Consider the following 24,845-nt stretch of genomic DNA (forward strand, 5'->3'; position numbering starts at 1 on the left):
AGCTTTCTGTCCTTTCTTTAAGGAGTCTTCAGGAATAGTTCTCCAGGCTTTCTGAGCCCTTGTTTATTGCTGAATTACATCCTCGGCTTAAAGGAATTTTGGGCCGTTTTTGCCCAAATCCCAAACTATAAACATGACTATTTTAGATCTTCTTTTCTGCAACGTAACGCCCGCCCAACTCAAACTGCCAGAAATGAAATGCAGTTGTAGGAAAACTGTATGGTGGGAATACAGATAAAACCCTTTTGAGGTAATCTCACAGCAGACAGTCACTTATTTTTGCAAGTGATTTATTTAAACATGCAAACATTAAAGGTAAGTGAAGCATAATAAACTCACCGGCCACTTTATAAGTTCTGCAGCTGCCTGCTAATGATGCACTGATCTGAATCAGGTGTGTTGGAGCAGGAAAACATCTAAAACCTGCAGGACAGCGACCCTCCAGGCCCGGATGTGGACATCCCTGTCTTACAGCATAGATGGAGTGCAGGTGAGTAGGTACCAGTTTTGGACAGGTCTCTGACAGTAGAGAATTACCTTCATATCTGCTCAAACATTCAGTTCAGCACGATGATGACGGGCACCGATGGCGGCCCTCAGCACCAGCTTCTCTGGTTTTCGTCTGTCGTGACGCACGGGAAGCTCAGTGCATGACATGCAAAGCGATGGCCAGCTTATTAATCTTCTTATCTTAAACCAATGAGCATATAAAGACAGGTTTTATTTGTCTATATGTTTTATTTCCATAGCTTTATAAAGGAACAAACAATCAACACTCGGTAAACACAAAGTTATCTTCTTGGAGGACGTTAAAGCACTGAAAGTGGACTGAATGCCATTCTCACAGTTACACTTTATTTAATCTTTGGCCAAAAGAAGAAATAAGACGAGTTGTTTTATGTTGTGAAAAGTGAAACCATGTTCTTAAAGGCCAATAAAGCTCATGATCATACCGTGGAAGCCCTGACTGTGGACACATTTGTATGCATTCTTTAGTCTTTTTCACAAATTCAGATCTGGTCACCCCGTTATTTTCTGCATAAATAAACAACCCATCCATCCATCCGGGCGAGAGGCGGGGCATAAACAACCCTTGTGGTTAATTTCGGACAGGCTTGATGAGTGAGTGCTGCTTACCTCCTGACTGCGAGATGCCAGTTTATTTGTGTGATAAAAGCACATGTTAAGTGTTATTTATTTAATTCTGTAGGTTTCAAATGTGATGATTCTTTGAGCTTGATTTGGATACAATTTACATTCGAGTAACAAATAAAGAAAACAATACTGATACAACAACCGTTAATGGCGATAGAAAAGGTGATGAAACAGGGAGCGCCGTTCGTTAAGGACGAGGGAACGTTTCCCTAATAAAAGCTCCTCGGTAGGTTTAACAGAATAACCTTCCGGAAACTTCCAGTGGTTCAGAAGACCGATATTTTACCAGTGCACGATCCACTGCACCAACAGCAGCCATGGAAAAAAGTTAAGCCACTCAAAAAGACGGAAAGCTCGTCCTGATTGTCTTTTTCAAAGGTCGGGTCGCATGGAGCGAGTCAGGTGACTCAACCGAAATGGAGAGGCTTCGAATTGCACCTTTAAGATCGTTTTCATCATGTTTTTTTTTGTTGGTTTTTTTTTTCAATATGGCATTTACAAATATGAACATTCAGCATCGGTATCCAACCACCTGACGAGCAGCTCGGTCAGAAAATTACACGAAAAAAAAAGTGATAAAATAAAACAAATCCATCTCTACAATTGTGTCTGGGCAAGGATCATTTCCGCTTTTGTTTTGGAGGTTTCTTTGTGACTCAGGAAGTCGTCTTTTTCAATGGGTTTCGTGGGATGCTTGTGCTCGTGGTACTCCACTATGGGGTACGTTACGATAGTCAGCACCAGAACGGCCATCACGATGTATAGTTTGTACTCCAGGCACAAAAACGTGCTGTAGGCAAAAGCAATGACGAAGCCGAGCGATTCCCACATCCGGTAGTTGGCGAATGCTGCTTCTTTGTCTCTTGGGAAGAGGACGCCGTACAGAGCTGCAAGACAGAGAGTGAATAGCGTTAATTTCTGTCTGACATGGTCGAAAGATTATAGAACAGATCTGATGAGAGAGGATGAATGGAGAGAACAACTTTATTGTTGTTTCTCCATAGTTGTGGTACTCATTCATAAGATTTGGTGCGACCAATTACCTTCAGAAGTCGCATAATTAGTTATGTAAGGTCCACCTGGGTCCAGTTTCGGTATTTATACGCCTGGTCTGAAAGGGCACCACTAATGAAGAGGCGCCACCTGGCAAGCAACACCATGAAGGCCGAGGAGCGCTCCGAATAGGTCACGAATAAAGTTTTGAGGAAGTACAAATCAGTGTGGTTGGATAATAATCAGGAAATGGAAAGAATATGTGGCACCTCAACGAACCAGGCACCAAAGAGGCCAAAGGTGCCCCTGATGGAGCCTGGTGCATCGGTCCACAGAGGTGGGCTTAATGGAGGCGTGGCGAGGAAAAAGCCAACAACACAGTTGCTGTTTCACCTCGTGTTCACTTAAGCAACTGTCTCCAGTCTTAGTGTCGAACTCTTGCCTGTGTGGTATGATCATTACCAGAGGATTCCACAAGGGGGCGCAGAGCAGAAGAAGCCCCTGCCGGAGGTAAACGGGGCGCCAACAGGTCTGTGAGGTCCCTAACTAAAGGACGTGGTGACCAAACCAACCCCAAGAACACCATCCCCACAGCAAAGCACGGTGGTGGCGGCATCATGCCGTGGGGGTGTTTCTCATCAGCAGGGACTGGGAAACTGGTCAGAACTGAAGTAAGAAATCAGTGGCTGTGTTCGAAACCGCATACTTCCATACTGCATACTCATCGATCAGACAGTATGCAGAGCGTTTACCCACAATGCATTTCGCTCCTGCCCGAGCCGAAATCAGCCGGCTTGAAGCTGATTTCGCTTAAGCTCTAAACTCTGTAAACTTTAGCAACATTTGAAACATTTTCAGGTGAGAAAGTAGTCGTTTAGATCCCCAACGTGTTGAAAACCTGACAAAATACCGGCTGTTTACAATTTTGTTCCCACGAATTCGGCGCTGCTAAAGCTAGCCGCAGTGAGCAACGCACTTCCGGTTATTTTCACAAAATAAAATACCCGTTGCCTTTTATCATAGGGAAAGCCATTACCATACAATTGGTGCTTTTGTTTTGAAAACAGGAAGTGAACCTACCCTCGTTGTAGCTAGCTTGAAACTGCCGTTTTGACAGGAAATGACGATCGACGACGTCACGTTACGTTGCATCTTGGGTAGTTTGAGTATGAGTAGTAACCTCATGATGCATACCCAACATTTCAGAGAATCTAGTATGCATCCGGGGAACTTCTTGCTTACTCAAACTCGCATACTAACTGAAAAAGTCAGTATGAGTAGTAGGAGAAGTGTGAGGTTTGGAACACGGCCAGTCTCTTTGAGATCAAAGCCCAGATCTCAATCCGACTGAGAGTCTGTGGCATGACTTAAAGGGCAGGACTCATCTGAGGTGAAGCAGTTCATTGAATAATGGGACGAAATCCCAGTGGGAAGATGTTCCCAGCTCATAGACGGATGCCATGAGAGATTTGAGGCCGTTATTGCTGCAAAAGGTGGTTCCACAAAGTATAGAATTTAGGGAGGAGGTATCCAGTTTGGTTCCAGGCTGTAAGGCACCTGTGTACATGGATGTATGAGCACAGCGGTGATATCGTGTCCGTGACTTCCTTACCATTGGTCTGAGTTTGCCAGATGGCATCTGCCATACCCCACAGAGCAGGAAACACAAAGAAGACGGGCAGCTGGTCAGGATGAGGCTTCCAGTACAGGAGAGCGATGATGGAAGCCAGGTTGGTGACGGCGGCTGAAAAGGAATTCATTCATTATTACAACGCTCAAAATTTCAAGTCAACCAACTAAAAAAATAAGCCTAAACCAGCAGGAAGCATAATTTCTTATTTCAGAGCATTCAGTCCTGATCCGCCCCTCATTTCTTTCCAGTTTGCTCCCTCTGTGCACACCGGAGGCTTTTCCACTCATTCTCAGTCCAACCCTACCATTTTCCAACTTTAACCATAATCACTTTAGTAAAAAACACCTAAAACTGAATCATTCAAGCATTGAAGAAGACGCATAACTCAAAGGGATGAATCAATTTTGCATCTAGAGAGCAGGAAACTTAGCAAATAAACAATGTTAAATGGTCAGGCTGTGGTAAAGAATAAAGGTGCTCATACCATATAGTGACTGTATTTCCATTTACGTTTCAGTAATTTACTCCACCTATTTCCTGTTTTTCTGTCAATGTGTAAAGGAATGAGGGGTGGCCCAAGACTTTTGCACATTACTGTATATCTGTGTAACTACAAGCTTACCCAGCAGGAAGAGTGGAGCTCTCCCAGTGTACCGAGCAATTCTCCCAAAGAGGAAGGAACAAAGGGAATTGGACGCTCCAAAACACATCATCACAAAGCCAACGAAGTGAATCCCCAAAGCACAAGTCACGTAGTTCTGCACAGAGACACAATATGTATATTCATGAGACTTCATTGTCTCTGATTCAATCAAGGAAACTTTCTACCAATATGTAATATCTCACTGCAGCAATAAAAGCTTTACGGTGTGGAAACCGGTGATTGCTGTGTTTTAGAGAGCTTGTTCAGGGCTTCCTTTGCCCTGCGGGGGTCAGCGTAGCTTCAGCCCTAATCCACACGTGCTCAGAACCATCCACGCCCTGACACGTTTATACTTTGCTCCACTTCAAAGGACAAAAGAAACGCCCTCGTCAGTAAGAACTAATCCTGTAAAGATCACATTTCAATGACTCACCGGTCGTTTCTGGTCTCAGCTGGCTAACGGGTTTCCTCTGGTGGATGTCCACTACAGTTGTTGTTGTTGTTTGTTTTCACTTCGGACAACTACTTCTTTCACTGAATTACAACCACTGGCAACCACGCAGCCTGGTCTGTTTGCCTTAAAGGGATAGTTCGCCTCTTTGGACATGAAGCTGTATGACATCCCATATTAGCAACATCATTTCTGAACATCTTCTTACCCCCTGCTGCGTCCTGTGAGCAGAGTTCCAGCCTCATTTTGGCGTTGATGAAGGTAGTCCGGCTAGTTGGCTGGGGTTTAAAAAATAAAGCGTTTTGCTTCTCAAAACAATATGCGTTCAAAAGAGTAATACGAAGGGAGAGAAAATAATGCCACGCGATTGTCTGGTCTGACTTTTTCCTGGAGAATGATGCAAATGTATTACTTTATTAGAGCTTTTCAGCAGATCGGTTTCCCTGTTGGTATCTCCGAAACACTTTTAAAAGCGGAAAAGTTTTTCTCCCGTGACGAGGTTCAGACTGCAGGAATTCTCCGAAAGCGTTTCAAGGTGATGTCATGAAGTACCAGAAGCAAATAGTGGACCACAAATTCATTATATTTAGCTATTTTATGTTGTTATATTCTTTATTTTGGTAAAAAAAAACATTTTCATAAATGTAGTTTTTTATCAGTTTCCTTCTCATTTTTGTACTTTTCTTTCAAACAAATGCATAACTAATTAAATATATTGTTAAAAGAAGACGTTTTTAGAACGTTTTTACACATGACTACACTATCCAGTCCAAATGAGACATTTCAGGAGGTCCAGGAGACAGTGGGATCCCTTTGCTTTGTCACTTTGCACACCTGCTGCATGCAAATAAAGCTAAATAACTCACTGAAGTACGGGTAAAAACTATGACTCATAGATCTGCATTAATCTCTAAAGTATCAAGATCTGTAGAGGTAAAAAACTACACATATGCAGCACTTTACTAAAGATCCTCTGAAGGTTCACTGTGCAGATTAATGTGCGGTTACCTTCATTCCACTAAAATCTGTATAGACTTGATTTAATTCATCATTTTGGGGTTCTTCTTACCTTGGTGTACTCCCCAGAGAGGAAACTCTGCTCGAAGCCGCTGTACATGGTGAGTGGGATGAGCGTCAGGAGCCGCCAGTCCTTCAGGAGCCTGAAAGTAGCCAGGAACGTGTGACAGAACGGCTCCCTGTTCTCACGGAACTGGCTGGTCTGCTCCTGGTCGATGTTATCCAGAAACACCGCCACGATGATCATCGCCAGCACGCCCACACCTGCCACAAATCCCAAGAACCGACGCATGACGGGCAGGCCGCATCGAGCCTCAGGTCCTGATGTGGAGTCAGAAACGCTCAAACTTACCGATGTAGCATCCCACAAGCGTCCAGACCAGCTTCTGCTCGGGCCGGGTGGTGGTGCTGTTGGCCGTGACGTTCAGGCCGCAGTCGGCTGCTCCGCAGGTCTGCAGCACCTCCTCCGGGATGTTGGCTGTCAGGAGAGGAAGCTGCTTTTACACCCAAACATCACCATGGAAACAAAGGAAGGAAAACCCTGCAGCCACGCGTGTTCTGCTTCCTCGCGCTCCAACAGGATGACGAGCTGAGTATCTTTGTTGGGAGCCATTTATAAGATTGTAGAACACTGTAAATGTTGGTGTCTGATGTTGGAAATCCTTTTTAAATCGAGTCTTTTGTTATTTTTGTTTTATAAATCGGGTGTTTCAAAGGTCAGAGCGTGTAATCATTCGCCTGGAGCAAAGAAGGCAATAAAACTACTGTTGTTGTTCTTCCCAGAAACACTGTCATCATAAAAGCTGATACCAGATAATATCCCATAATATAACGTATACTTGGCATCTTGTAGCACACACCCTTTCTTTTACAGGTTTCTGTAGCATGATCAGCTACAGAGGGTCACAGCTGCGTTTAATCAGCAGTAACTGAGCTAAAACATCCTCTCTGGTCTCTGTTAACCTGTTTTAGATGTGACAAAGATGTGTTTGTTATTTTATTTTGACTGTTTAGGTCATGCTGCCTCCTCGTGTTCCACCTCCACCTGGAAGGAAAGTCTGGATTTCTTTTTGGTACGTCCTGTTGCTCTCAGTCATTCTTTCAGGTTTCATCATGAGATAGTTTTCAGAACCAACACGTTTGTCTTGTTAGTAAATCCTAGTTGACTCGTTAATAATTGAATCCTAAAATACCACATCAGAGTTAATCTCAGTTAATCTCTAATAGTATGATGCGACGCCACATAACTGGGAAACTTTGTCTTGTAGATCCTCAGAGTCAGAAGATGAGCACCAGCCATGAGCCCACAAGTCCAGAGTGGGCAGGTACGATGGAGAGAATATTAGGGCAGCTGGGTGAGTTAACTCGTTAATTAATTTAAGGATGATAAATATTTTATCACGCATTAACGCAGGTCTTACTCTTTATTTTATTTTGTAAAACTCTATTGCTCACAGGCTTTTATTTTGTAAAAGTCTGTTGCTCACAGGCTTTTATTTTGTAAAAGTCTGTTGCTCACAGGCTTTTATTTTGTAAAAGTCTGCTGCTGTCTGCTGTGGAACAGGAAAAGAAAGTAATCGGCGGATCCACCAAACATGGAGAAGGGTACGGAACTTTTACTCGGCCATTTTCATTTTAAAGTTCTTCCAGACGGCGGAGTCGACAGAACCAAAGTCATCTGTAAACACTGCCAAGTTGAATTGTCTTCTCAGCGTAGTAGTTCCAGTCTAAAATATCACTTAAAGGCAAAACACACAACTGATAGCAGCAAGTCATTCAAGGAAACAGACAGTGGAGCGAGGCTTCTACATAAAAACTACAGAAAGATGCTGATGTTAAAAGTGTGTTTGCACAACAAATGTTATGGCACTTTCATTCATATGGCAGCACATTTAAAATAAAGCTAAATGCTAAAAGCTATACGCTACTTTTGGATTCATTTTTGGATTCTGCGTACAAATGCGATTAATCGTGATTAATCAGGGAAATCATGTGAATAATTAGATTAAACATTTTAATCGTTGCCCAGCCCTGGTGAATATTATTAGAATTAACATAATGAAAAGTATGGTGTAGACCTGCTCTATGAAAAGTGCCCAGAGATGCTCGATGATCCAGAACTACATTAATGAAACTGACCTGAATTGATCAGAATGCTTTGTAAAAAAGGCAGATTTGTGCTGAGAATTATGACCATTTTTAAAAAGTGAACAAGCATTGGTTCCAATATAACTACTTTCTACTTTCTATCAAACCGCTCAGTCCGGTGAATTCACTGCAAATTGTTGTTTTGGATGTCCTGGCAGTTCAGACCGCCCTGAATAAATCAATTTAATTCTCAAAAATGGAAAGATTAACACATTCTTACACTATTTCAGACCAAGTGGACAGCAACTGCGTTCATACCCATCAGATGTACCTACATCCTGTAATTTAGCTCAAATGACTAACTGTGAATGGCTTTGTCCTTTTTTACAGTTTGCTCTGCCTGCCTACCGATATTGGTGTCCTGTCCAAAGATGAGAGACGACATGAGGTTCCCCCACACGGCCGACGACTGAAAGATGAAAAAGAAGATGCCGAAGTAGTGGTTGATCACGTCGGAGCCCTTTTTGCCTTCCTTGGCGGCCTGCGCGTTCCCAGAGATGGTCAGGTAGGTGCACTTTGCCGACCACAAGGGAGAGCCGCCCAAACCCAGGATCACTGAGGTGGGGATGAGGGTGTACCTGCGTCAGACGGGTCAAAATCCATCATCTCAACACTTAAAAACAAACCGAATGTTGCCCAACACCAGTGGTGCCATGAGAAATGAGCATCCTATGGATTTCTGTGTGACTTTATGTCCCTGAAAGGGTCATCGCTCTGTAAAATAAGCATCAACTATCTTTACCCGACCCAAAAATAGACCGGTGTGTTTGCAAGTTGTCACATATCCTCTGTTGATTGACATCAGCATGACATCCGTGCCCTAAATGCACTTGAACAGCCCATCTGATCCAAGATGGTGTTATCATCGCTGCCATTAGCGTTTAGCTCAGTCTGAACACGGATTCAGAGCTGTGAACTGCGTTGTATCATTGAATTCTTTAAAAAAAAGTGACATTATCCAGGATTTTTGTGTCTTGATATGCGTTTCCAGTCTTTTCTGTGGTTTAGTTATTTTTTATTCATTCATAGACTCTCCGTGTTGTGTTCTCGGTTGGTATTTTCTGTCCTCTGTGTTCAGATCTTTTCATCCCCCCCTACACTGGAAAAAATGCCCCTCCAAAAATAAGTAAAAAAACCAACAAAAACGAGACGTTTTTGCTTGAAATAAGCAAAAAAATCTGCCAATGGAACTAGTGAAAATCAGCTTGTTAAGACTTCTTGAAATAAGATGTGATATTTAGGACTTTTGAGATAAAAGTGATCTTGAAATTAGCTTAAAAACCTCTTCAAATGAAAAAAAAAACAAGATGTTTTCAAGACTTTTTCACTTAACAAGATATTCCAGATGTATTGTCTTCAAACAAGTCCCTATATCTGGCTGAAGTGGTACTTGTTAGGCAGTTGTGTCTGATATTAAGTGTAATGAGATACTCAATGAGACAAATATACTTGGTAAGATTTAGATTTTTTCCAGTGTAGATGTCCTCAGTCCCCTTTGTTTTTCTCCTGTTTGGTCTTCAGCTCCACTTTTCTGTTTCTGGACTTTCACTTTTCACTTCTCAGTTAAAGTTAATGGTTTTCTTGCTCAGTCGCGTTTTGGGTTTGTTTTTAAAATCAAACTCCAGTTGCCATCCGTTGGCCTCCAGACGGCTTTCCTTTAACTCTGGGTCCTCTGATAACCATTCACCAGACACAGAGACGCATTGATGTGTTAGAAAGTGATCCTTCCAAATCAAAGCCCAAATCATATCACATCTGTCCCCTCATAAAACAGTACGAGCTACCAGACATTAGCCATCTATCAAAGCTATCAAACCTGACCCTCATATGCAAATTATTGTTTTAATTGTTTTAATGAAATGAATGAATTCAATAAATAAATAAATAAAATACTACATGGAGCTGCACAACCCCCACTCAAGCAGTTCATCCAGCCTGCCTCAGAACGTGCAGTAAGAACAACCAGAACTGTTCTTCAGGGAAATTGCACCATCCCAAAAAGAAAAAGCGCTTTTGCACAAAACTGCTTCTCATATATAGCTATAAAAGAACACATAAAGTCCTGCATAAACATCAAAGATTTCACCAAACAAATTAAAATGCACCTACTATTAAAACAGACGTGATAATTGTTTGTTATTTTATTTTATTTTATTCTATTTTATTTTATTCTATTTTATTCTATTTATTGATTAATTTATTTATTTTTAATCAGGCTTCTCAAAGACTTTTTTAAATAAAATATTAAATAAAATATGACTCAATCATGTATAATTCCGAAATGAACAAATTAAAATAGACCCACTGGTAATTACGTTGATTTTATTTTATTTTTTAAATAAAGAAAGGGAAAAAATTATAATAATTGTACTCCTTACCCCATCCCCCTTTAAGGACTACAGATGGAAAATAGCACTCCTGCTAAATCCGATGTAACCATCTTGTTGTTGTTCATGAAATGGCAATGATTAATGGTATTAAATAAACTCATTCATTCATTCATTCATTCTCTGAGCTCGTTAGGAAAGTTAAACTCTTTTATAAACTGACTCCATGACTCATTTCATCGGTTTTCTTGTCAAAATCAGATGTAGCAGTCGGAGAATTTCCAGGTCTACAGATATTTATGGTGCGTGTCGGTGAGTCACCTGCTTATAAAACCACACACATCATTTAGCTTAATTTTAGCCTGAACCGGAGAGCGACGGGGAGGAAAATAAGTCCAAAGCATTCCACCTTTGACTGAAAACCTGCAGGGAGGCGGTGCTGAATCGGCTTTTTCTCTGTTATTTTTAGGCTGTTGGTTTGTTCAGTTTGTTCAAAAAAGACTGGATTTATTTATTTATGATTCACTTTTAGACTTGTGACCAAAATGGGAATCAGTTCGACTGATATTCACTCATTCTGCTTCAGTTTTTCACTGGTGTTAACCAAATATTTTATGCTGCTTTAAGCTCAACTTCCCTCTAAAATTGGGCAAAGTCAGCGGTTATTTTAGAGGTATTTGTTAAAGATGCTTTCGAAATCATTTGGTTTGATCGGAAACATTCTTTAAATTTAGTAAGAAATAAAGAAATTTAGTAAGAAATTGCTCCTCTTGCCCCAACTGTACAACAGTTTGCATGTTCAGGGGTATAAAATGAGACGTTATTTTCATGGGGAAAGCAGGTTTATGAGCAAAAGAACTTAGAATAACACGATAAACACTCAGCCATTACCATCCAGGGTAGAGGTTTCCAAAGGAGTATGACACGTAACAGGCCATGCCAGCCACGATTGTCCATTTGCAGCCCAGGTTTTTGATCATGATGGGAGGCAGGAACATGGAGGAGATGATGATGGCGGCGTAGATGACGCTCAGAGACGCCACACCCATCCCCTCCTCTGCATTCAGACTGCTCTGTGAAGGAAAGACGATGGTGTCCATCCAGCAAACATTTAATTGGAGATAATTCAAGAGGATTAAAGAGATCATGCTCATTAAAAATGTCAGATCCATCTTAAAAACCGACCACAGAAATACGTCTACTGTTGTCATGGATACTTGGATTAAAAGTTTGCTTCTATAGAGGCTTAAAGTCATCAGCAAAGTTGTTTTCCCAATATGATTCCGAATTATCCTAAATACTAATTCAGTCTAAATTAATTTTTTTTGATAAATCGGAGGCACATGGGACCGTAGACCGGTGAAATCAAAACGGGGTGCAGCCTACAGTTGTGGATGTTGAGCTGAAATGGATCCCCACCCATTTGTTTAATTCTGTATTGATAAGAATATTAAAGAATATCCCTCTAAGAGGCATTAATCAACTAACGTGACAAAAAGCGAGCGCTGTATAGTCATAAGTAAGATTAAAACAATCCTGTAGTGAGGATCGTGTCGGTGCTTTCATGTCAAAATAATCCATTAAACTTATTTAAAATACTTTTAAATTAAATGAATGTACAAACTCTCAGTTTTCAGGAAAGAGGCCCGATTTTAATTCAACTTAATAAGTATTGATTATTCTATTCTTCATTATATTTAGCTATTTCATGTTATTATATTCTTTATTTAGGTAAAAAACATTTTCATAAATGTAGTTTTTTATCAGTTTCCTACATATTTTTGTACCTTTCTTTCAAACAAATGCATAACTAATTAAATATATTGTTAAAAGAAGACGTTTTTAGAACGTTTTTACACATGAAAGGTGGCAATCTTACCACTATACACTATCCAGTCCAAATGAGACATTTCAGGAGGTCCATGAGACAGCGGGATCCCTTTGCTTTGTAACTTTGCACACCTGCTGCATGCACATAAAGCTAAATAACTCACTGAAGTACCGGTAAAAACTATGACTCATAGATCTGCATTAATCTCTAAAGTATCAAGATCTGTAGAGGTAAAAAACTACACATATGCAGCACTTTACTAAAGATCCTCTGAAGGTTCACTGTGCAGATTAATGCGCGGTTACCTTCATTCCACTAAAATCTGCATAAACTTAATTTAATTCATCATATATTCATTCATATATTCTTTATTTAGGTAAAAATATTTTCATAAATTTAGTTTTTAATCAGTTTCCTTCCCATTTTTGTACTTTTCTTTCAAACAAATGCATAACTAAGTAAATATATTGTTAAAAGAAGACGTTTTTAGAACGTTTTTACACTTTTTTTTAAAGCAAGAAACTTGATAATGAATATCAAACTAAGTTTGATGTGTTGCTGCTGCACTGAAAAAAGTGACTTTTTGGTGAAGTAAACTCTATTAGAGTAACGGTCATAATTTCTGCCTTGTATTTTTAAGATTCAGTAAGAACTCGAGCTTCTTAAGTAAAATTAAACATTTTATTAACGTAATACGAATAATAACAAAATGAATTTTGGGGGAAGAGTAAGTTTTACTTGGGTTTCCTCATACAATTTAAATGTTTAATAGTTGTATGTACATAAACCTAGAAATACTACATAAACTTTACTCTGAAAGTGTATCGTTAAAATCTACTAAGTTACTTCATAACAGCAAATACTACAGATATATAAAATTTACTTAAAATTTTGAGTAAAATGATGTTCCTGCCTATGAAAAACAAGTAAACTTTACTTCATTTGTTTAACTAAATATAACTTAAAACTTAGATGTAATTAAGTTAATGTTAATTAATATCTTCCAAACTGTTGTGTTTTATGGTAAGTAACATTTACTTGATATTGCAGCATTAAATATTACTTAAATCATTTCAGTGCAAATACTTACAAAGGCTTTTTAAGTAAATCTTCTGAGTTGTTTTTTTCAGTGTGTGTTTCTGTGTGTGAAACCAGCTGGTTTCCACCTACCTGCAGACTCTGCAGGCCTCCGTACGCCGTGAACAGAGACAGAAACCCAACGGAGACCACCAGCACATTCTTGAAGTTGCGGCTGATCATGGCTGCCTTTTTTGAAAAGAAAACTTCCACAGACCCTCAAACCTGTTCTTTAAAAAAAGAAAACAGTAAATACGGGGTTTATTCTAGCATCAACCGCCTCGTACGTACAGCAGCCGCACAGTTTGAGATGAAAGTCAGCCTGAAATGACTCTGACACACTCATACACTGGAAATAGCTGTGGACAAAGTTCAACCCGAACACACAGTCACACCAATCCTGTGTCACACAGCAGATTCCTTATCGCGGGCCTTTAAATGTCTCGTATCAGGATGTATCGCTCCCTCCTCTCACTGAATCATTACATTTGTTTTGACCAATAACTTCACAGCTCTGTGGTTTCCTTCTGCCTCCTCACATCTGCACCACTTCTCATCCTCTCAGCCCTTTACGATTCAGAGTTACGGTCGTTGTCTGCGCCCGCAGGACGCGGAGCAAAGGTTTATTGCATTTCTTCTCTTTTACGACTGTGCAATCGCATAGTTTTTACAACATGATGGCTTGTTTTCGTTTTAAAGCAGTGACACAAACATGGGGACACTGAACTAAAGATGACAGTAAAGTTTGTTTTTTGTGTGTTCTGAGATGGTTGAAATGCTGCAGCCGAAGCTTCTGGTTAATGTTTGTGAGTTGAGTGAGAATACAACAAAAATAATAGCGATAATGACGGTAATCATCCATATGAGCAGAGATATAATGGTGATCAGTGGGCTTTGTTGTTTGTTGTGTATTTTTTAGGGCTGGGCAACGATTAAAATGTTTAATCTAATTAATCACAAGATTTCCCTGATTAATCACGATTAATCGCATTTGTACGCAAAATCCAAAAATGAATCCAAAAGTAGCGTATAGCCTTTAATTCAATTCATTTTTATTTATATAGCGTCAAATACAACAAATGTCATCTCAAGGCACTTAGATAGTAAGTCCGATTCAAGCCAATTGGAATTCAATTAATTAATAATAATATTAATTCATAACATAATCCAATTCGTTCATTTAGAGCCAATTCAAAAACAATTTCCTAGCTAAGAAAACATACAGATTACACTGAAAACTTTTTGTTTTTCGGTCCAATCTCCCGGCCTGAGCGTTTTTTAGCATTTAGTTTTATTTTAAATGTGCTGCCATATGAATGAAAGTGCCATAACATTTGTTGTGCAAACACACTTTTAACATCAGCATCTTTCTGTAGTTTTTATGTAGAAGCCTCGCTCCACTGTCTGTTTCCTTGAATGACTTGCTGCTATCAGTTGTGTGTTTTGCCTTTAAGTGATATTTTAGACTGGAACTACTACGCTGAGAAGACAGTTCAACTTGGCAGAGTTTACAGATGACTTTGGTTCTGTCGACTCCGCCGTCTGGAAGAACTTTAAAATGAAAATGGCCGAGTAAAAGTTCCGTACCCTTCTCCATGTTTGGTGGATCCGCCGATTACTTTCTTTTCCGGTTCCACAGCAGACAGCAGCAGACTTTTACAAAATAAAAGCCTGTGAGCAACAGACTTTTACAAAATAAAAGCCTGTGAGCAACAGACTTTAACAAAATAAAAGCCTGTGAGCAACAGACTTTAACAAAATAAAAGCCTGTGAGCAACAGACTTTTACAAAATAAAAGCCTGTGAGCAACAGACTTTTACAAAATAAAAGCCTGTGAGCAACAGACTTTTACAAAATAAAAGCCTGTGAGCAACAGACTTTTACGATTATAAAATAAATAATAAAACCTGCGCTAACACGCGATCAAATATTTATCGGCGTTAAATAATTAACGAGTTAACTCGCCCAGCCCTAGTATTTTTATGAAGAAAAATTTCCTGAATGGCAACAATTTTTTTACGTTTCAAGTCTGTTAACGAACTCCAACCTTTTCGATGGTCGTGATGGTGCCACTGGCCGACTTATTGTCGCCCAGTTTGAAAGGACTTTGGCATGATCGCTGACTGAACCTTTAAATATGACAAACTGATTAGTTCAGTAATCAAGACGAGCTTTTTTATTTTTAAATTAAGTACCTCTCATTTAGATTACTGCACGCTGTACAAAACGCAGCCGCTCGCCTTCTGACTGAAAATAAATGTCGAGCCCATCACACCTGCTGTGGCCTTTCCACTCTGGCTTCCAGTCCAGTACAGGGTCCAGTTTTAAGAGTCTGAACGTCTGAACTTTTGAGGCCTAACACTCCTGACAGATGTCCCCAGATCCATCCTAAAAAGGTAAAGGTGAGCATTGTTTTTTTATTATTTAATTTTACTCAATTATTTGACTTTTTTTTTTTTTTTTTTAAATATAATTTTGGGGCTTTTTATGCCTTTAATGATAGGACAGTTGGAGACAGACAGGAAGCAGGGGGCAGAGAGAGGGGGAAGACACGCAGCAAAGGGCCGTCCGGTGCGGGACTTGAACCGGGGCCAGCTGTAGCGAGGACTGTAGCCTCTGAACATGGGGCGCCTGCTCAACCCACTATACGCCACCGACCGCCCCAATTATTTGACATTTTTACAGTTTTTTTAATTTTAATTTTTTATGTAATTTTACTCAATTATTTGACATTTTTACTGTTTATTTTTATTTTTATTTTTTATGTAATTTTACTCATTTATTTGACATTTTTTTTTAAATTTTAACTGGTGTTTATAGTTGTTTTAGAGGTGTTGGCCCGATTCTTTAATTGGAAGCCCAATAATAAGCCAATAAGAATTAAACAAAGTAATTGTTCACAGGTAAAGTATGGCAGCGTCGTCAGCCCGAGCCCCGGCCATATTTCATATTTATCTTCTTCACATTTATCTCAGAGGTTGGATTTACGCGCGACCGAGTGTGACACGAACAGGCCAACCACCATCCAACGTGTGTGAGTGCTGCTTTCAGGCGTTTATCTAATGAATCAGACCTAAAATCAGCCCCAACTGTAAGCACTTTTAAATCCAGGTTAAAAACATTTCTCTTTCGGTGCGCTTATGGTTGAGTTCCTTTAAATAATTTTAAAGCATAATGCTATAAATCCTCTTAATTGTTTTATATTTTTCTTTTTTCCCCTCTTCTTTGATTGCTTTTAACTGTGTTTTAATTTTTATTCAATTTTTTTTTCTCTTTTAAATTGCTTGTTTTTATGCTGCTTTATGCTTTTCTTTTGAATGCCTTCTCTTTATGTAAAGCACATTGAGTTGCCTGTGGTATGAAATGCGCTGTATAAATAAAGAAGCCTTGCTTTGCCTATCTGACAAGATGTAGAAGCTTCATCTGACCCAGTTATTTAGGCCAGTTCTGCTATCTTATTGTGTTGTATGAGCAGACTGGACAAGTACAAAATAGGAACATAGATTATTTAGTAAAAAACAGAATATGAATACATAATGTCTAAGAACAAAGACAATTTAAATAATTGTATTTATACTTGTTCAGCCTGTGCAGAACTCCGGTCGACTGCGGTTGCTTTCAAAGTGCTATAGAGACAAACTTTGACTTGAACATCTAAAAGTCGTAACGAATCCCCGACCCCTTTCTGAATTGAAGACACTGAAAGCAACGCCAATAAGAGAAATGCGTCTAAAAACACCCTGTGGACTCTAACCAGGGTTAAAAGAAGCTAAATGAGGGCCACAGAGGAACACAACAGCATCCTCTGGGTTTTCTGACCGATAATGAGATCGGATAAGATAAGATGAGATAAACTTTATTGATCCCAATCTGGGAAATTTCTGTGTTACAGCAGCAATTATAGAGCAAAGTGCTAAAAGAAATGCATGATAATTAAGGTGGACATGAGTGCAGTGGAGTCGCTTATAAACACAGATGAGTGTCCGTCTGCCATCTGTCCAGGAAGTGATGGAGGGAGCAGTCAGGATGGATAACAGTTAGTTCAGGGTCCTCCTTTTCTTCCATGTTTCATTGGACCAAACTAAAGTTCCAGCATCAGCATCCAACACAGTCCGTTACTGCTTCTCTTCAGCCCGCTGTGACCTTGTTTTCTTCTCTTTAGGCGTTAGTGATGGTTTACGTTTGGTTTTCTGGATGGAAATCCCATCTCTCCTCAGCCAGTTTCTTCCATTTTGGTCTCCAGCATCGACTCCTCTTTCTGTCCATCCGTTTTTCATCTCTTTCTATTTTCAGACGCATTGCTTTGATTTTTCTGTCCTCGGTCGACCTGTTTGTTTCCCTTTTGCAAACTTCCCATTTAGCTTTTTCCAAATTTTAGACTCAGCCAACTAGGAAACAACCAAATATTGAACAAAAATGCTCAATAAAACGTTCCCAAGGGAACTTTAATCTTAAATAACTGATTTTAAGGACAGAAAATACTCATAGAGACCTGAAGTAGCCTCTGTCTGAAGACGCTGTGTTAGGCTGAGGCTGTGCAGTGTTGTCCATTATCTTCATTTAATCAGATCCAGCTATATGAATATATACTGAAACTGTCATAAAATAAAATAAATGGCTAAATAAATGAGGTTATATAGTGATAAATGCCACTGAAATATGCACCAAAATAATTTAATTTAATGTGACATAAATACATTTTTAACTGTATTCATTTAAGTTTGTGTCAATTTTGCCATTTATTTACTTTAAGAAATTAATTTGTTATTTTAATTGGAGTTAATTAAATATCTTTCTTTGTTCATTTGTTATTCTTATTCTTACTATTTTATTCTATTAGTTTTACATACTGTCCCAACTTTTTCTGAATTTGGAGAATGAGGGGAAGATGATTAAGATGTTTCTGCTCTTAAGTGGCACTAATGCTTCATATAGGTCAGTGAGAACTGTGAAGGAAGGATTTATAACATATTTTGCCACACTCTGAGTTGAATTACCTTCTTGAAGGAGTTTAAAGGGATAGTTCGCCTCTTTTGACATGAAGCTGTATAACATCCCATATCAGCAACATCATTTCTGAACATCTTCTTACCCCCTGCTGCGTCCTGTGAGCAGAGTTCCAGCCTCGTTTTGGCGTTGAAGAAAGTAGTCCGGCTAGTTGGCTGGGGTGTAAAAAATAAAGCGTTTTGCTTCTCAAAACAATATCCGTTCAAAAGAGTAATACATTTGCATCACAAAATCGTTCTCCAGGAAAAAGTCAGACCTCACAATTGCTTGGTGCTATTTTCTCTCCCTTCGTATCACTAAAGCAAAAGAGGCGAACTATCCCTTTAATCATCCTTTCTGTTGTTTCAGCTCTCTTGTTGAGGCCGTGTTGGTGCCACAGCTCATTCAGCACTCTCTATTCTAACCTCTACTTGATTTAAAGTGTTTTATCTAATTGATTTATTTACAGAAAGGCTGAACATCCTTTAAGTGTGGCGATTCCATGCTTTTCCCCCAATGATTGTAAAAGTTTTGTGTGTAACTACGAGACGCACGTGGCTCAAGAAACGATGATGAATAGAAATAAATAACCTTTTAAAAGTGTTTGCAGGTGAAAGTTTAAGATATCTGTGATGAATCTGCATGAAACCGGGCACGATGTGGAGTCAAGACTTTTCCCTATGAGTCATGAAGCAACCTCACTCAGTCATAATCTGTAATTATCATAAGTTGACTTAAGAAGCTGTTTACAAAAGAAATCTCTGTTTCCATTGACTCATCGGAATAAACCAACTAAAGTATCTGTTTGAACTTTACACTTGGTGTACACTGATTCTCCATGAGGTGATATAATAGAGGAGCACTGCATGTATGTCAGTGCAGTGACGGTGCTATCAGGTATTCATTTTTATGGCCTTATGGGCTTCTCCGCCCTGCTGTTGGGCAACAGTTTGGTGTGGCTTATTTGGTTTGTCATATAAATGTTCTGATATACGTCATCTTTTAAAATGTTACTATTTCAGGTAACTGATTAAGTTTTAACGTCCGCAGAATATCCCTTTAATAGGGCAGCCACTAAAGCAACCATCTAAAAGGCCTCAATTTCTTTTAGAATTTAAAAGAGGAAAACCCAAAAGATTAAAATAAAACTAATGATGATGACGAAGGCTCAAGAATTGATCCTGACAAGCAGAGGGAGCCAGAGACCATCAACAGGGTGTCGAATGCTGAAAAAAAGTTCTTCCTCAGCTGAGTCTGTTTCTCATGTTTAGTCAAATGTGATTTGTTCATCACCTTTAATGGTTATAGGTGAGCTGAAAGGTGAAAAGTACCACAGAAAATAATATGTCACTGTTTTACTGGAGTGTTTAAATAAATAAAATTAAATAATTAAAAACTAAAGGGACAAAGAAACGTGATTTATCAAAAGCTCAACTTGAAATGTAGGATTTACATTTGTGTCCACTTTTTTTGGGAGGGGTAATCCTTATGAGATTAACATATTTATTTATTTATATATTGTTTTTTATTATTTTTTATTTTATTTATTTGTTTATTTAGTCGTTTTTTATTATTATTATTAGTTAGTAGTAGTATTTTTTACTAGAATTGGTATTATTATTGTTGTTGTTAATATACAATCATTGTAAATATTTATAATTTTTTTGAGCTACTTGACTAATTTGAATTTCCCCCATTGGGCGATAAATAAAGTATTTTTCTATTTCTTCTTCTATTCTATATGTCTGCTAATTCAGCAGGAGTTTATGTAAGGTCGCTATGCTTTTCTCAGCTCCAAAATCATTGCCTGTCCATGTCATATGCTCAAATATCTTTTGTTTTACTTGGATTTTGCATTATGTGAAAAGAAATGCGGTGGATGCTGACATTACACAGCCGACTGCCACATCAGATCATCAAATTCTGTTTATCTGACCTTAAGTCCCTCATTTTTAGGCCTGTCATCCATCCAAACTGGCTCCACCTCAACTGGCTCCACCAGTAAATGACTGTTTACAGATTAATATACAAGAAGTGATCACACAATTTCAAATGTAAACTACTGGAGATATTTGGGCTCGAGTTAGCATCTTAGTCAAGCTAACAGAACAGTTTAAAGATGTAAGACTCCCTTAAAGCACTTGTTGGATTGAGACGGTGCAGCTTCTCTTCCAAATTCCTTTTCGCTTATCTTTGTTTGGGAGATATTTGGCTATGAGTTGAACAGTGCAGTATGCTCCAGCACACGGAAAAGCAGATGATTTAGTTATGACTGTGTTGCATAAAGAGAAATATCTGGTCCATATGCTTGAATAAAAACTCACCTCACGAGGAGTGACTTCCAATGTGCTTCCTAATCCTCGGCTGCCTTTAACTAATCTGCCACAGAAACCACCCAGAGATTAACAACTTGTTTTTTTTGTTCTGTTTATGCAAACTGCATTGCGTCCTCACACTCTGCAACTCCTGACTGCACACGCCCACAGCTGGTTTCCTATGTCTCTGTCTTCTCTCCCATATTCTGTTTTCTGACTCGGTCTAAGATGGAGCTTCTCTTTGTTGAATGATGCTTAACATTCACATCACACAGTCCTCAATGTTTGAGTTCTCAATTCAGGGCGATGACAATAAAAAGAAAGTCAGCTAGGTTGATGGGTTTTAAGGATAAGACGAGCTTCTTTCAAGGTTTAGTCTTAACCTTAAATGCACCATCTCCTGCTCTACATATTCTACTACTGATGATGTCTTTGTATTACTCACAACTCATTTTGTTCTGACCTTTCATCCAGATTGTCAGTGTACTCTCTCAGGGGAAAAGAAGCTGTTTTGGCTCCTGTCATGCATTGATCTTTACAGACTATGCAAACTATGTAGACTGTATGCTATAAAGATGACACAATCTGGAGAGAAAAAGACAAGTATGCAGAGCTGTTTGAAGCCTGAATTTTTACAGGAATTAGTGTTTTTTTTCCAAATATGAATGAGTTTATTATGGTTATGCATCTTACAAAAATGTTTCTCAGCTATTTAATGATTAAACTCGCAATTAAAACAGAACTATCTTTGGAGTGTGTGTATATACATGACAGAAGAAGCATAACAGATCCCCTTTAAACATAAATGATCAGCTAAGGTAGTTAGCTTGTGCAACTGCTAGCAGCTAGTTAGCCAACTTAGCGCAAAGACAGCAAACGGAAACAGCAAGTCTGGTTATATCTACAATAAAATATACAAACAGTTTTTGTCAACAACACTCAAGCAGCAGCTTAAAATAAAACATTAAAAGACTGATTCAGTAATTTGGGAAACTGGTTTGTTTGCTTTTATAGAGAGTTTCAAGACTAAGAAAATGTCAAATATAAAGCTGCCGCTAGCAACTGGCTAGCGTTAGCTTAGCATTAGCACACAGATTAAACACATTTAAATGGTTAGTCTGGAGCATAACATTTTATTTTAATTCCTTCAAAGCTCATCGGCTTGTGTTAATTTATTTAAATCTGGACCAATAACAAAGCAGGAAATAACAGGTGCCATTGTCAGGTGGAGTTACTTCCTGGACTATCAATTTATAACTTGACAGACAATTGTAAAAGTCAGTTAAGATAGTCAGGCATAAAACCTCCCATTGAACGACAAACCTTTATTACACCTTAGTTGTATTACAGAATAAATAAACATGTCACTTTGGAGGGGGAGTTTGTTACAACAAGCATTTCACTTGGTAGTGACAAAGTTAATATAAAGTATATGTTTTAAAAAACTGGCAACTCCAACCACATCACGGGATGTTATGATTTCACTTGTAGTTCCTTCTGTGGTCTTATTTACTGGGAAAGAAAGTAAAAACAGACAGATTTACACCATCCAGTCATTCCAGTTTTTAAACCCAGATTTAAGGGATATGATATGTTGTTTAAGTGTGCCGTCTGCAGTCGGTTTACAAAAACGAGAATCCTTGCAAGTATATGACGTGATCGCAGTATTAGACTCTCCTTGCCTTTTAAACCCCCTGAGTCTCCAAGCCAAAGCATTTTTGAGACATAATGTAACTCCATCTAAGTTTCCGTAAGCTGGGCTGTAGGCGACTCCTTATTACCAGTACACTTTGAATTCCCCTTTAGCAGTGATCAAAATATTTCAGTGGAATAATCTCGGGAGATATTTCTATGTGTGTGTGCAGAATAAACAGCAAATCATCCAGAAAGAACTGAGGAAAAACTCCATTACACAATAATATGCTAATACAATTAACATAATTGTCATAATTATATTGTACATACAGCAGTGTTTGCACTGGAAATTCCTTTCTAAATGACTCAAATTGAAAGCCAGACTAACACAGCAGACATCTGACTGCAATTAAATACAGATATGCTGGTTTGATTGTGAAATATCTGCCCCACTGTTGTGTTTTCAACACTTGAGAGGACATTACTTTGACTGACATTAATTTCCTGGAGACCTTTCCATCTTATAAACCATAACCACCGCCTAACCTCAAGCCACCCTGAAACACAATGATTAAGGTTACAGGGCTTTCTTTTTCAGATTCCTGCAATTTGACTTTGTAAACATATTTCTGTTGTAACAGGACAAATACAAGTTCGCACACACGCTGCTGGACCCAGAGGCAGAGAATTACAGGTATTAGAGCAGCAGACAGGCAGGTATGTCTGCACTCCTTCAGATATGAGCCAAAAGCTTTGTAAACACACTGGCTCGGGGCACTTTAATAACACGCTTCTTTGTAAGTGAGTGCATGTAAGCCACTAGATGACTCTGTTACACACAAAATAAAGCAAGATGTAACTTTATTCTGTAAAAGTCAGGTTTATGGCTGTTCAAACTGGTGGCAGCAGTAGATTTAATAGATCTCCTTAGCTGTTACATGGATGTGAAGATCTATCATAGAACAAGTTTAAAGTTTAAAGCTGGATTCATACATATCTTTTTGTTATGTTTCAGGTGGAGGAAGGAGACAGACAATGGAGTATAGTCTCCACTACACCATTTCCACAAAAGACCAACGGGTGGTTATGATAACACTCAGTAAAAACTTGACACTGGGTTTGAACCTTTGCTTTATTCCCTTTTCTGTGCTAACATGGCAGAGGGTGCATAGAGGACCCACTTCATCTGTTAGATGTAAATATTCAAAAAAACAGATTCTCATTTCTAAAGTAGTTTTACACCAAGATCATAGTTGTGAATATCACATTCTCCATCAGCTCTTATATCACCCTAAATGTTACACACTGAAACTTTACAGGTTATTCTGAATTTTAGCTTGTCTTTGCCCAAATTCATTAAAATAAATGTAGAACTAGCTGTTAAAAGTTCCACCAAAAGTTCCCACCAGTTAGCACTTAGTTAAGTGAAAACACTCAGACCTGTAAGACCAAATTTAATGAGTTATAAATGTTCAAATTGGGGTGATCGGTGGCGTAGTGGGTACAGCAGGCGCCCCATGTACAGAGGCTATAGTCCTCGCTGCAGCTGGCCCCGGTTCGAGTCCCGCACCGGACGGCCCTTTGCTGCATGTCGTTCTCCCTCTCTCTGCCCCCTGCTTCCTGTCTCTCTAAAACTGTCCTATCCATTAAAGGCACAAAAGCCCCAAAAAATATATTAAAATAAAATAAATGTTCGAATAAAAAGCAACTGTTGTGATTTGTGAGAGATGCAGAAACCTCCCAGTAGTTCTGTTCGTTAATCCGCCTGCCTAACGATCCCGTTTAAAGGTTCTGCTAACGTCTGATGGATTTGTGCGATGACGTCATGTGCACGCATCATATTTTGGCTCAGAATGTTTCCAACATGGCGTCGAGGCAGAAGTGCTCCAAAGTTTGGTTATATTTCACCAAATAGGACAAAACTAGGGCTAGCTGTAACACGTGCAGAGCTGTGATCACATCAAAGGGGGAAATACCTCCAACATGCTGAAACATTTGACCACACAGCAGTTACTTTGCATGAATGTAAAGTCTTTGACGCGCTGCTAAGCGATGGCGGCGACTGTCGCGGGGGAGCATGTGGCACAGCGAATTCCGTCTCAAAAGTCCCAGGCTACGCAAAACTTCCAGGTGCTGTTGATTGTAATCATGTTAGCGACATGCTGTATGAATAATTCCATCTGATGAAAACATTAACGTTCCTGTTTTTCAGCTTAAGCCAGCTTTGATTTAGTTGAAGTTGAGTGCAAAATGTTGGTGCATACTTGAAATTAAAGTGTTACTGCAACCAAAGCCATTTGTACGTTATATAAGGGGATGAGAATCGAAAAGAGAATCGATAAGGATTCGAATCGATAAGCGATATTGATAATGGAACCGGAATTGCTAAATTCTTAACAATTCCGATCCCTACTTAACAGAGACGAGATCGACAGAACCGGTGTGAAAAAAGGTTTATCACAATAATAAACGGTTCGAGTCGGGCTGCACAGAGGGATGAATCTCCAGGTAAAGATGAGAAACTGATATATACTTAGAGTAGGAGCGTTTTACTGACTGGGAGGAAATTTTACCTTCCTGGAGAGCTGGAAAGTAGGCAGGGGCTGCACAGAGTGGCTCAGAGGCTGGTGGGTA

General features: G+C 39.2%; 1 protein-coding gene across 1 annotated transcript; it reads right to left on the bottom strand.

The window, feature by feature from the left end:
* Positions 1–1,670: 1,670 nt before the first annotated feature.
* unc93a (unc-93 homolog A) lies at positions 1,671–13,458 on the bottom strand. The gene is made up of 8 exons (XM_075459386.1): positions 13,369–13,458; positions 11,259–11,440; positions 8,389–8,618; positions 6,245–6,370; positions 5,945–6,156; positions 4,404–4,539; positions 3,761–3,892; positions 1,671–2,042 (listed from the first exon to the last, which is right to left on the bottom strand). The coding sequence occupies exons 1-8, from the start codon at positions 13,456–13,458 to the stop codon at positions 1,753–1,755; spliced, it is 1,398 nt and encodes a 465-aa protein (XP_075315501.1). The 3' UTR covers positions 1,671–1,752.
* Positions 13,459–24,845: the final 11,387 nt, after the last annotated feature.

Source organism: Odontesthes bonariensis, chromosome 24 (assembly GCF_027942865.1).
Source record: "Odontesthes bonariensis isolate fOdoBon6 chromosome 24, fOdoBon6.hap1, whole genome shotgun sequence".
Taxonomy (NCBI): Eukaryota; Metazoa; Chordata; class Actinopteri; order Atheriniformes; family Atherinopsidae; genus Odontesthes; species Odontesthes bonariensis.

Coding starts and splice junctions, on each gene's coding strand:
- unc93a (XM_075459386.1), bottom strand. CDS start 13,458: ATGATCAGCCGCAACTTCAAGAATGTGCTGGTGGTCTCCGTTGGGTTT. Junction 11,441..13,368: donor GAGGCCTGCAGAGTCTGCAG/GTAGGTGGAAAC, acceptor TTTCCTTCACAG/AGCAGTCTGAATGCAGAGGA. Junction 2,043..3,760: donor CTGGCAAACTCAGACCAATG/GTAAGGAAGTCA, acceptor TCTGTCTTGCAG/CTCTGTACGGCGTCCTCTTC.